The sequence below is a fragment of the Poecile atricapillus genome, chromosome 23 (assembly GCF_030490865.1).
Source record: "Poecile atricapillus isolate bPoeAtr1 chromosome 23, bPoeAtr1.hap1, whole genome shotgun sequence".
Lineage (NCBI taxonomy): Eukaryota > Metazoa > Chordata > Aves > Passeriformes > Paridae > Poecile > Poecile atricapillus.
In genome coordinates, this window is record NC_081271.1 from 7,443,303 (window position 1) to 7,456,146 (window position 12,844).

Genomic DNA, 12,844 nt, shown 5'->3' on the forward strand with positions numbered 1-12,844 from the left:
CTTGGTGGCACTGCCAAGATGGGAGTGGGGGTGATGTGAGTGTGGACCTGTTGAGATGAGGCTGGGGCTGCCACTGTGCTGTCACTGCAGAGAGTGTGACACTGGTGGCATCACTGGGACAGGACTGGTGGCTGTCCCAGTGGTGGCACTGGGGGTAGCACAGAAGTGTGACACTGTGGTGGCACAGCTGGGACAAGGCTGGGGCACCACTGCAGGGTGGAGCAGAAGTGTGGCACTGGTGGCATGCAGTGAGGTGAGGCTGCCCCATTGTCCCAAGGTGCACTCACTGTCCCCATCCCACAGGCACAGCACTGCGCCACTGTGATGAGCACAAGGGCTGGCTGCCCCCCAATCTCTTCAACTGCAGCGCACTGGCCTTTGCTGCCCTTCGCCCCTGGGTGAGCTGGGGGAACACCAGCAACAGCCATGTGACAATGCCACTGGGGCTCCCTTGACTCTGTGTGTCGTCCCCCCCAGGTGGAGCAGCTGGTGGGCAACGAGTCACGGTGGGATGCAGGGCAGTCCCGGCGTGTGGCGCTGGCGCTGCGTGAAGCAATGCGTGAGGCCCACGGGTACTTTGGGAGTGATGTGCACCTGGCATACCAGCTGGCAGGGGCCCTGCTGCGCCATGAAAGCCACCAGCGCGGCTTCCACCTTGCTGCCACCCAGGATGTGCACTTCACTGAGGTGGGCATGAGGTCACAGGGATGGGGACATGCCCAAAGGGGGGACGAGCCAAACGGAAAAGAGGTTGGAGTTATGGGGATCCTTGTGGGGAGGGTCATATTGGGGCAGAAGATCAAACACTGGGGTGACGGGCACCTACATGGGGAGGGGGGAGGTGGTGCAGGAACCTGGCTGCCATGCTGGGAAGGGTATTGGTGAGGGAGCCTATGCACCAGGGTGATGCACCACCCACCTAGAGAGGAATGGTGGTGTAGGAGGTCTGATGCCAGGGTGGTGAGCACCCCTGAGCAGCGGGTGTTGGTGTGGCTCAGGGTGCACCCTCAACTTTGTGGGGGTACGGCACCCCTCTTCCCCACTGTCGGTGCCAGGGTGCCCCAGCCATAGAGTCCTGCAGGGGAGGTCAGGGGCCTCCTTCCCAGACCCTAGAGTGCCAGCTCCTAGTGCCACTACCACTGCCTTGCCCCCAGAACCTGCTGCGAGTAGGCAGTGCGCTGCTGGACATGGGGAACAAGCGACACTGGGAGCTGATCCAGCAGACGGAGGGTGGCACAGCCCAGTTGCTGCAGCACTTCGAGGAGTACGCACGAGCCCTGGCACGGAATATGCCCCAGACTTACCTCAGCCCATTCACCATTGTCACCCCTAACATCGGTCAGTGGGGACATGCGTGGCTGGAGGGCTGTCAGAGGGGTATCTGCCTGGGAACATAGGCATGCTGGGAACATGCATGTGCCTGGGGACACACATATGCCTTTGGTGTGGTGCTGGGGACATGGGCATGGATGTGCCCGGGGGATGTATGTGCTGGGGATATGGACGTGTGTGTGCCTGGGGACATGTGTGCATAAGGATACATGCTGGGAGCATGCATGCGTGTGACTTGTACCTGGGAACACATGTTGGTGACACGGACATTTGTGCAGCTGGGAAACATGTCACAGGGAACATGGGTGTGCCTAGAGGCATGTGTGTGTCCCTGGGAATATGGGCTGTGGTCTGTGTGCCCTGGGGTCAGGGAGTGCTGGGTACTCAGGCTGTTGTGTTCTGTGTGTCTCGGCGTTGGTGGGTGGTTGGTTGGTTGGTTGGTGGGCTCGGTCCATGGCCCTGGGCTCAGTGGATGCTGTGCTTAGTGGGTGCTGGGGTCCATGTGCCTGCAGTTTGGTGGCTGCTGTATGGATTCATTGCTCTGGGGTTGTTCGATGTCAGGGTCAGTGCGTGCTGGGCTCAGTGGGTGGTGGAGTCTGTGTGCCACAGGATTGGTGGATGCCAGGATCCATGGTCCCAGGGTCTGCATGCCCCAGGATCCATGCCTCCGGGATTCATGGGTGCAGGGGTTGGTTTGTTCCGGGTTTGGTGTGCCCTGGGGTCAGTGGGTGCCAAGGTCTGTGTTCCCCAGGGTCAGTGGGTGCCAGGATTGATGGGTGCTAGTGTCGGTATGTCCTAGGCTTGGTGCACCCCTGGATCAGTGAATGCTGGGGTTGGTGTGCCCTGGGGTCGGTAGGTGCTGGGGTCTGTGTGCCTCAGGGTTGGTGGGTGCCATAACCATGCCGTGAGTGACGTCGTGTCACAGTGGTGTCGGTGGTGCGGCTGGACAAGAGCAGCTTTGTGGGTGCCCGCCTGCCACGCTATGAGGCGCTGCGGGGAGAGAAACTCCCGGACCTGGAGACGACCGTCATCCTGCCTGACAGCATCTTCCGGCCCCCCGAGGACAGGCGTGAGTCCAGGGCGTAGGGGTGACAGGGGGCAGGGTTGGAGGCCCATTTGCGTCCATGGGGCTGGCAGGGCTTGGGGGGCCCCTTATTTGGCCATGGGGACATGGCACAGCTGGGCACCTTGGCTGGGGGCTGGCAGGGATGGGGGAACCCCAGAATGCCCATGGGCTGACAGGTGCCACCATGGGGACCCCAGTGTGGTCATGGGGCTGGCAAGTTTGGGACCCCAGGATGATACTGGCATGGCTGGGGACCCTGGTAAGGATGCAAGGACCAGGAATCCCAGGATGGCATCAGAGATCCTGGTGCGGCCATGGTAGTGGGCAGGGTTGGGGACCCCTGGAGCTGGAAGTGTTGGGGGAACTTTGTTGTGGTCATTGGACTGGCAGAGTTGGGGACTCCAGGGTGGCCATGGGAACCCCAATGAAGTCTCAGAGCACCATGCCACCCCCTGCCTATGGCCCCCAGGCCCCTCAACCGGGCATGGGCAGGCACCACAGGGCACAGGTGGGCAGGAGGAGGAGGAGGATGAAGCAGGCGAAGAGGAGAAGGAGGAGGAGGCAGGGATGACTGTGGTGACCCGGCACAAGCGCCACCCATCCCTGGGTGAGGGCCAGGCCATCGCCAGCGTCATCATCTACCGTACCCTGGCTGGTCTCCTGCCCCAGCACTTCGACACCGACAAGCGCAGCCTCCGGTGCCACTGGGGATGGGGGCTTGGGGGGGCTGCGGGGGGCACATGGGGTGCCAGGGCAAAGCCAAGCATCTGGGGGGTATAGGGAAATGGGGACAGGGATGTCCAGAGGGATGCCAAGGGAGGGATGGGAAAGGTGACACATGGGGTGCCCAAGGTTGGGGGGCACAGAGAGTGCCTGAAGATGGGGGGCAGAGCATTGGGGAGGTGGCTCAGGGGATGCCCAAGGATGGTGCCCATGGGGTGCCCAAAAAAGGTGGCGCAGGTGAGAAAGGGGTGCCCTCACAGTGTGTGTGTGGTGCCAGGGCACTCTGTGGCACCCAGGTGGGTTTTGGGGCACCTTGAATGGGCTCCCTGACACCAGTGCCTCCCAGGGTGCCCAAGCGCCCCGTCATCAACACACCAGTGGTGAGCATCAGTGTGCACACGGGGGACACGGATGGTGTGGGGGGTATGGGGACCCCCCGGGCACTGGCCAAGCCTGTCACCCTCCAGTTCCGGCTGTTGGAGACCCAGGAACGCTCCAAGCCCATCTGTGTCTTCTGGAACCACTCTCTGCGGTGAGGGCGGGGCAGGGGACACCCCAGGGGTGACAGGGACACCGTGGGGGCACAGGGACATCCCGGAGGATAGGGACATGGGATTGGGGATGGGAACACCTTGGGGAAGTTGGGAACACTCCAGAGGGACAAGGGATCTCCCCAAGGAGACAGGGGAGCTGGGGATAAGGACACCCAGGGGAACAGGGGATATCCCAGGGAATGCCCTGGGGGGATGGGGACATCTTGGGAAGTCAGGGACAATATGGAGGGACACAGACATGCTGAGGTAAGAGGGGACATGGCACACACCAGGGGAACAGGAAACACCCTGGGGGGAGAGGGGCCATGGAAATGGGCACATCCCAGGGAAATGGGGACACCTCAGAGAGGACATGGAATGAGGACCAAGGAGATTGGGACACTCTGAAGGGACAGGGAGCATGAGGATGGAGACATCCCGTGGAGACAGGGGATGTAGTAACAGGAATAAGGACACCTTGAGGCAACAGGGGACATGGGAAAAGGGACACCATGGAGGGGACAGAGGACATCCTGAGGGAACAGGAACATGGGGACAGGGCAGGATGCATGCCTCAGTGTCCCTGTGGGTCATGGGTGAGTAACATGGGAACTGGACATGAAGGGGCAGTTCTGACTCTGGTGGGTGTCAGGGATAGGATGGGGGGTGTTCCCAAATGGAGGTGCGTTCCTGGGTGAGTGTCCCTGATGGGTGAGTGTCCCCAAGTGGCAGCGGTTGTCTCTGCTAGGTGGATGGGATGGATGTTCCAGTGGGTGGGTGGGTGTTGTCTGTGAATGTGTCTGGTGGGTGTGTGTCCCTCTGAATGGGTGTCCCCAGTGCATGTGGGTGTTCTGGGTTGGGTGCATGTCCCTGGGTGGGGGTGGATGTTCTCAGTGGGTGTCCCTGGTGGGTGTCCTCAGTGTGTGTGTGTGTGTGTCCCTGGTGGGTGTCCTGGGGGGTTTCCCAGCTTGTGTCACCTTATGGTGCTGCGCAGGGCCGGCAGTGTAGGCGGCTGGTCGGCACGAGGCTGCGAAGTCGCCTTCCGCAACCAGAGCCACGTCAGCTGCCGGTGCCACCATCTGACCAGCTTTGCCGTCCTCATGGACATCTCCCGTCGAGAGGTGGGGACATAGAGGGACACGGAGGGGTGCATGAGGACATGGGGGCAGATGTGACACAGGGGACATGGAGGGACACAGTGACCCTGGGGCATGGAGTTACCCTGGTAGGATAATGGAGGTGGATGGAGACACATACAGAAATAGGGCATAGGGTGTCAGGTGGTGCCAGGCACAGGGGTGAGGCTTTAGGAACAGGGGCGGGGCTTTTGATAAAAGAGGAGGGATGAATGGCAGAATGGGTGGGGCAGGGTCGGGGTGGAGGTTCGCATGCTCTTGGAGGAGGGACTGAGAAGAGTGGGTGGGGCTTAAGTGGGGTGGTGCTAAATCCAAGTGGGTGGAGCTCCCTTGGGGCAGAGCTAAGTGGGATGGGCGGGGTTGTGTCAGATCTGATAGCACGCTCCCTCAGGGGCGGGTCCAGTTGTCCTGAGTGAGATTCCAGTGGATGCAGCTGAGCAGGCTGGGCCAGTCGGTCTCCAAGGGGTAGAGCTGATGTGGGTGGGGTTAAAAGAGGTGTGGCTGAGTGATGTTTTCAGGGCCTGTGGTGGCATAATGTGGGCAGGGTTTCCTGGGGCAGGGTTGAAAAGAGGGGCTGTAAAGAGATGTGGTCACTGCTGTGGGTGTGGTTTTAGGGGGCAGGGTCCAGTACCACAGGTGGGGTTGAAAGGGGCAAGGCTGAGGGATGGGAGTGGAATTTTGAGGGCTGGGTCTTAGTGGTATGGGAGAGATTTAAAAGGGTGGAGCTAACACAGTGTGGGTGGAGTTTTGAGTGCCATGGTTGAAGTGCTGTGACTGGGGGTTAAAAAGGGTTGGGTTACCAGGGGCAGGGCTGAATAATGTGAGCAGGCTTCCTATTGGGCTATGCATAGTGGGCAGGACTTCCCAGGCCCAAGGACCGATTGCTTTGTAAGGGGGGACGTCGTCTCTGTTGATGGGGATGTCTGGAGGGGCACGCACACTGAGCACATGCCTGACGTATGCTGATCCTGGTGCTGCAGAATGGGGAGGTGCTGCCGCTGGCAGGACTCACCTACGGCTCACTGGGCGTGGGGCTGGCGGGGCTGGCGCTGGTGGTCCTGGCCCTGGGGACCTTGAGTCGGCTGCGTTCCAACCGCCACAGCATCCGCCGGCATGGCACAGCTTCACTGCTCCTTGCACAGCTTGTCTTCCTGCTTGGCATCAACCAGACTGATGTCCCGGTGTGTGGGTAAAGGGGGCTAGGAAAGGAGGGAAGAAGTGGGGATCACTGGGAAGGACTGGTTGGGTCGGGGGATCAGATGCCTTTGAAGTGTTTGAGTTGGTGGGGCTGAAATGGGTGGGGCTAAGCAGTGGGCACCGCCATGGTGGGCTGGGCCTAAGGGGTGGCATCTAAAAGACATGAGGACTATAATGGGTTAAATCTGTTAAAGGGGTGGTGGTGTCAGGGGGTGGAGTCTGTGTAAAGGGGTGGGGCTTCCAAAGCAGTGGGGCTGAGGGGTAGATGTTATCAAAGGGGTTGGCTCTCAAGGGGGTGGGGCCCATCAAAGAGGCGGGGCACTCAAGGAGTGAGGTCTATAAAAGGACTGGAACCTTTTAGAGGAATGTGACCTCAACAGGGGAATGACCTCAAAGGGGGTGGAGCTTGAGGGGTTGTGCATGTGGTTGGATGGGTGGGGCTGTGGGCTGGCAGTGACAGGGTGGGCGCAGCTGGCGTGCACCGTGGTGGCCATCCTGCTGCAGTTCCTGTACCTGAGTGCGGTAGGCTGGGCACTGCTGGAGGCGCTGCACCTGTACCGGCGCCGCAGTGAACCCCGTCACGTCGACCGTGGTCCCATGCGCTTCTACCACATACTGGGCTGGGGACTGCCTGCTTTCATTACTGGTGAGCCCTGCTGTGAAACCCTGCTCTCATTCTAACCCCACACCCTGGACCTCTAGCTGCCTACCTCCACCTGGGTCAACACCTCCTGGTGGCTACACACCCCCTTCTAGGCTATGGTACTGCCACCAGAATATCTTTCCCCTAATCAATTTCATGCATGGTGGGATCCTATTTCCATGTATAACCCCACCCTCAGATGTATCTTTGCCAGCATAGCCACACCCCTGGATATAACCCTGCCTCCAATAGGATAGTCACGCCCAATCCAAAACAGCCCCACCCCGAGTTTACTTCCACCCTTAACCACCATAGCCCCACCCAGATGGTTTTAGACACACACCCAGAGTCACAGCTCTGCCCTCATCTATGAGACCCAGTCCCCAAGATTTTAGACAGGCCCCTGGGTCCACAATCCTACCCTCATCCATCATAGCTCTGCCCCCAAATTTTCAGTCACACCCCCCCCCCGGGGTCATAGCCCCATTCCAAAGAGTATAACCCCGGCCCAATATTTTATCCCCACCACAGGAGTTTAGCCCCACCCTTATCCATCTTATCTCTCCCTCAAGAGCATCTTTCCCAGTCTCTTCAATATGCCCCCAGGGCTATAGCCTTTCTCCATCAATCATAGTCACATACTCTCCCAGGATCTTAGCCCTGCCCTCATCAGCATAACTTCACTCTAAGAGAATAGACCTGTAATAACCTCTTAGGCAAGCCCCCAGTGCCATATCCTTGCTCTCATCAACACTGTCAAGAGCTTAGACATACTTCATTTACATAGCGCTGTCTCTACCCAGTGTAGCCACACCCCCAAGAGCAGCACCTTCTTGTCAGCTCTGTGCCATCCACGAGCCATTCCATTCCCCGTCCTGCCGTAGCTCCACTCTGTTTAGGCCCACCCCTCCCACCTTAGCCCCCTGTCTCCTGTTACAGCCCCGCTCACTGAAGTGGCCCCGCCCTGATCTCTCCTTTGTAGGGTTGGCGGTGGGGCTGGACCCCGAGGGCTATGGGAACCCCGACTTCTGTTGGCTGGCCCTGCATGACAGCCTGGTGTGGAGCCTGGCTGGACCCTGTGCTGCTGCCCTCGCTGTGTGTATAGGGCTGGGGGCTGGGGAGGGCAGGGGACCCCATATCACCCTGCTCACTCCCTGCACCCCCAGGTCGGCATCTTCTTCCTGGTGCTGGCGGCCAGGGCCACCTGTGCCACCCCCCAGGGCTTCCAGAAAAAGGGCTCAGCGTGAGTCACCCAGGCGGGGTCACCCACGGGGGGCAGGGGACATGGTGGGGATGGGGTTGCCCAAGGAGGGGCATGGGAGGTTGAGGCATCCATTGTGAGCACAGAGGGTTGGAGCACCCATAGAGGCTAGGGGGCACTGGGAGCTAGGGGGCACCCATAGGGGACTGGCCTTTTGGGGAACCTGCAGAGGGCAAGGAAGCACAGGGTGGACTAGCATCCATGGGAGGCAGGAGAGTAGTGGGGACTGGGCTGCCTATGAGGGGTAGGAGGGGATGGTGGGGCTGGGGCATCTATAGGAGCAGATGAACACAGGGCAGCCATGGGAAGGCAGAGGGGTATGGAGAGCAGTGGGGTACAGGGGGCTGGAGCCAATGGAGGGCATGGGAGGTTGGGGGACCTGTGGAGGGCAGGGGGAATCAGGGGGTCACCTATGGGGGCCTGAGGGGTCAGGGGAGACTGGGGCATCTAGAGGGGCAGGGGGGCACAGAGCAGCCATGGGGAGGCAGAAGGGCACTGGGGACAAGGGCACAGCATGCTGGGGTTAGGCTGGGCCCACGAGGAACAGGGGAGCTTAGGGGGCTGGAGCACCCGGGCAGGGAGGGGGCTGAGGGGCTGGGGCAACCCCGGGGGACAGAAGTACAGAGGGCTTGTGACATGAGATGTCATTGGGGTGACACTGGCATGCTGTTGGGGTGCCCAGGTCTGGGGTGTGCACAGCTGCAGTCCTGCTGGCCATGCCCAGCCTGGCCTGGCTTCTGGCCCTCCTCTCAGTCAACAGTGACACGTTGCTCTGTCACTACCTGTTCGCCGCCTCCAACTGCCTCCAGGTCAGTGGGGATCACCTGACACTCCACCTCTGGGACCCCCCAAACACGCACCCTGGGGACCTCCAGAACCACTGCCCCTGGGACTACCAAAGACTCCAGAACTCCAAAGCCTCCCCCCATGGGATCCCCAGAGACCCCAGAGTTCCCTGAACCTCACACCCTTGGGACCTCCAGAGTCCCACACCTATTTGTGGGGCACCCACCCAGTGGGCACAGAGGGGTCCTTTGCCATAGGCAGGACACTAATGGGAGGTACCCAGTGTGTATGGGGGCACCTCAACCACTCCATGGGGGGCACCCAGTGCATATGGGGGTCTGTCATCCTGTCTGTGATATCAGTGGGGGGCACCTAGTGGGTATGTGGGGAGACCCTCATTCTCTTTGGGGTGCCAATGGGATGCACCCAATCTGGATAGGGACCTGTCTGGGGTGCTGCTGGGATCCTCCCAGGCTGTTCACACCCTTCATTGTCCCCCCTGCCTCCTCTCTGCCCAGGGCCCCCTTGTCTTCCTGTGCTGTGTGGTGCTGAGCAAGGAGGTGCGGAGGAGCCTCCGCCTGAGCTGTGCCTGCTGCCACCACCCACCACTGGCCACCAAGGCCACCCTGACCCCTGTGAGTGCTGGGGGACACGGGGGGTGCTGGGTAGCGAAGGGCAGCCCATGCCATGGCTGTGACATCGCTGTGCCCTTGGCAGGCCTATGGCAGGGACAGCGCATACGTGGCAGGGCAGCTGTACCCCCCCCCAGGTGGTGGGTCCTCGGGGTCCCTGCACAGCACCGCACGCTCGGGCAAGAGCCACCACAGCTACATCCCATTCGTACAGCGGTACTGGGCACAGAAGGAGCTGGGGCGTGGGTTTTTGTGGGGTCCTGGGCTGGTGTGGCAATGTGATGACAAGATGGAATGGTTATGGGATGGTGGGGTAGCAGGGTGCTGGGGTGGTTGAGTGGTGGGTTGGTGGGGTGGCAGGATGGCATGGCATGGGGGTATTGGGATGGCAGGATGGTGCATGGTGGGGTGACATGGTTGTGAGGGTGTTGGGATGGCTGGGTGGTGGGGCAATGGCATGGTTGCATGGCAGTACAGTGGCAGGATGGCATGCATTTGGAGTGGTGAGGTGGTAGGGTAGTGGGGTGGTGGCAGAGTGGGGGGTTGAGGGGGTGTCAGGATGAAGGGGTGGCAAGGGTAGGTGTCAGGGTGATGGATATGAGGGTGTCAGTGGATATTGGCATGTCGGTGGGTGTTGGGTGTCAGTGGGTGGACATTGTGTCAGTGTGTTGGTGTCAGTCACTGGGTGACAGTGGATGGTAGGTGTTCGTGAGTGACGGTTGGGTCCTGATGAGTATTGTGTCCCCACAGGGAGGACTCAGGGCTGGCAGGCAGCCCAGGGCTGGGGCCAGTGCCGCTGCCTGAGCCTGGGGGGCTCTTCCTTGATTCCCAGGACCAGCCCGAGGGTATGGCCTCACCCAGAGGAAAAGTGTGCCCAGCCTCAGCCCAGGGGGCAGGAGGTGTCTCTGGGCACCCCCTGACCTGTGACCCCCCAGAGCATGACACGGACTCGGACAGTGACGTGTCCCTGGATGACCTGAGTGGCTCCTATGGCTCCACACATTCTTCTGATAGCGAGGATGATGCCCCCTGTGGCTGGAACCCCTTACCCAGGGCTCCCCTGGGTCCCCCTGGCCCTGGTAACATCCTCAGGGGAGGTGGAGATGGGAGGCCTTCAACCTGGCTGGGTGCTGATGTGGGGGGCACAGAGTGGACAAGGGATCCCTTGTCCAGCCTGGAGTTCTGATAGAGATGTATAGTGGGTATGGGGTAGAGGGTCCCTTGTCCAGTCTGGGGTGGTGATGGGGGACACCTAAAAGGTTTGGGGGGTCCCTCATGCAGTCAGAGGTGCTGATGGGGGCACTGAGGGGGGAAGGATGGCCCCTTGTCCAGTCTGGGGTACGGATGGGACTGACACAATGGGTTTGGGTGCATCCCTCACAATGACTACGTGCTGATGGGGGCACCCAGTGAGGATAGGGGTCAGGGTTCCTGGTCCTGCCTGTCCCTGCTTCCTTCCTTTCCCCACAGGTGACCCCCTGCTGCCCCCAGGATGCCCATACTGGCCAGGGGAGTTTGTGACAACAGCGAGTGAGAGTGAGGGACCAGGAGGTAGCGAGGGGCTGCAAGTGCAATCAACTGGTGGCCAGGGACACCCCTGGGGTGATCCCCCCCAGCCCAATGGCGAGGCATTTCCCAGGGGCCCCCTGCTGCTGCCCCTGCCCCACCCCCACAAAGGTATGGGCTGGCATGGCAGGGCTGGGCACTCCAAATCTGGCCTCCCCACCCATTGGTAATGCCTCTGCAGGGATCCTGAAGAAGAAGTGCCTGCCCCCCATCAGTGAGCGGGGCAGCGCCCAGCGCCCTGGGCCACCCCCACCGCCTCCGGCTTGCACAGCTGCCTCCTCGGGCAGTGACGGGGGGGCACCCCCAGTCCCCCGGCCTCGGCAGAGCCTCCAGGAGCAGCTCAGCGGCCTCACCCCCATTGCCATGAGCATCCGCACAGGCACCGCTGACGAGGATTCCTCTGGCTCTGAGTGAGTGCCTGTCATATCCAAGAAGTGCTCACTGGGAGTTCTCTGGGTGCTAGGGTTCCCTCTGGGCACCCATTGGGTTTGAGGGTGCCCTTGGGGTACCAGGGTTCCTGTTGGGTGGACAAGCAGTGAAACACTGCTTATTAGATATCCTTTGGATGCCTATCAAGTGGAAGGACAGCTGGGTACCAGGGTGCCAAGGTTCCCATTACACCATCATTTAGTGCCAGGGTTTCTTTCAGCTGCCCGTTGGGCACCCGTAGGGTCCAACACTGCTTGTTGACTGCTCATCAGGTGCCACAGTACTGACTAGACTCCCATTGAGTGCAATACTACTTATTGAGTATCCATCGGGTTCCATGGTTCCCTTTGGGTGTCCACTGGATGCCCATCAGGTGCCAGGGTTCCTTCTTGGGTGCTCACCAGGTCCCAGCAGTCCTTTTGGGCGCTCATTGGATGCTAGGGTGCCCATTGACTGCCCACCAGGTGTACAGGTGTTTGTCAGGTGCCCATAGGGCACCAGGATAACCAACAGGTGACCACTGGGTGCCAGGATTCCTCTTGGGCGCCCATGGGGTGCAAGGGTGGCTGTTGGGTGCCCACTAGATGCCCACTGGGTGCCCACTGAGTACTGGGGTACCCATTGGATGCCCACTGAATACTCACTGGGTGTCCATCAGGTATAACCACAGCCATTGGATGCCAATTGACTGTCCATGAGTGCCCACTAACCATTGGATGCTCATTGTGCATCCATTGACCATTATATATCCATTTGGTGCTCACTGACTGTCCATTGGGTGCTTAATGACCTCTGGGTGCACACTAGGTGCCCATCAGGTCTAACAGCACCTGTTGCGTACCCACTGACCATTGGGTCACCCATTGAGTATTGGGGTGTCCACTGGTGGCCCATTGGGCCTAACAGCACTTGTTGGGTGTGTGTTAACTGTTCATGAGTGTCCATTGACCACCGGGTGCCCCTTGGATCTAACAGTGCTCATTGGGTGCTGGAGTGCATGTTGGGTGCCCATTGACTGTCCAAAGGTGCCTATTGACCACTGGGTGCCCACTGGGTGGTGGGGTGCCCACTGGGTACCACCCACAGTGCTCAGGGCAGAGCTAGCACAGCAGCACTAACCAACTCTTCTCTCCCCCTCTACCCCCCAGATTTCTGTTTTTTAATTTTCTCCATTAACCCAAGGGGGCTAGGGGGGCTCCCCCCCAACCCTCACCCCTCCATCTCCCACCATGGCTGGGTGCTGGGTGCTGGGGGGCACAGAGGGCACCCTGGCACCCATCTCCCCCATCATGCATCTGTCTGTCTTGTTTTTTATCCACCCCCCACCCCCCGCTTTGTATCCACTTCCCCCATCTGTCCGTGCCCCCCACCAGGAGCGACGAGACCTCAATCTAATGGGGACCCAGCAGGCAACCCACACACTGTGCCAGGGACACCAAGACAGGGAGGGCACCAGGATGGTGGGGGGGACACACCAGGATTGGGGGTGCACAAGGACTGGGAGGACATCAGGAGAGGGCAGGGAGCAACATCCCTCCCC

The 12,844-nt window shown here is 60.3% G+C and overlaps 1 protein-coding gene across 2 annotated transcripts in view; it reads left to right on the forward strand.

The window, feature by feature from the left end:
• CELSR2 (cadherin EGF LAG seven-pass G-type receptor 2) overlaps window positions 1-12,816 on the forward strand; it is a 30,124-nt gene extending 17,308 nt beyond the window's left edge. The window contains exons 17-35 of one of the 2 annotated variants that reach the window (XM_058855908.1): window positions 304-398; window positions 478-687; window positions 1,155-1,338; window positions 2,258-2,401; window positions 2,868-3,096; window positions 3,468-3,653; window positions 4,649-4,775; window positions 5,771-5,971; window positions 6,459-6,633; window positions 7,613-7,725; window positions 7,797-7,873; window positions 8,574-8,700; window positions 9,196-9,312; window positions 9,395-9,525; window positions 10,060-10,154; window positions 10,245-10,388; window positions 10,780-10,986; window positions 11,057-11,285; window positions 12,678-12,816. In XM_058855908.1, coding sequence (XP_058711891.1) covers window positions 304-398; window positions 478-687; window positions 1,155-1,338; window positions 2,258-2,401; window positions 2,868-3,096; window positions 3,468-3,653; window positions 4,649-4,775; window positions 5,771-5,971; window positions 6,459-6,633; window positions 7,613-7,725; window positions 7,797-7,873; window positions 8,574-8,700; window positions 9,196-9,312; window positions 9,395-9,525; window positions 10,060-10,154; window positions 10,245-10,388; window positions 10,780-10,986; window positions 11,057-11,285; window positions 12,678-12,699 — 2,813 coding nt within the window. In that variant the 3' untranslated portion in view covers window positions 12,700-12,816. The remainder of the gene's footprint in view (window positions 1-303; window positions 399-477; window positions 688-1,154; window positions 1,339-2,257; window positions 2,402-2,867; window positions 3,097-3,467; window positions 3,654-4,648; window positions 4,776-5,770; window positions 5,972-6,458; window positions 6,634-7,612; window positions 7,726-7,796; window positions 7,874-8,573; window positions 8,701-9,195; window positions 9,313-9,394; window positions 9,526-10,059; window positions 10,155-10,244; window positions 10,389-10,779; window positions 10,987-11,056; window positions 11,286-12,677) is intronic. The other variant, XM_058855909.1, reaches the window with a different exon arrangement.
• Window positions 12,817-12,844: the final 28 nt, after the last annotated feature.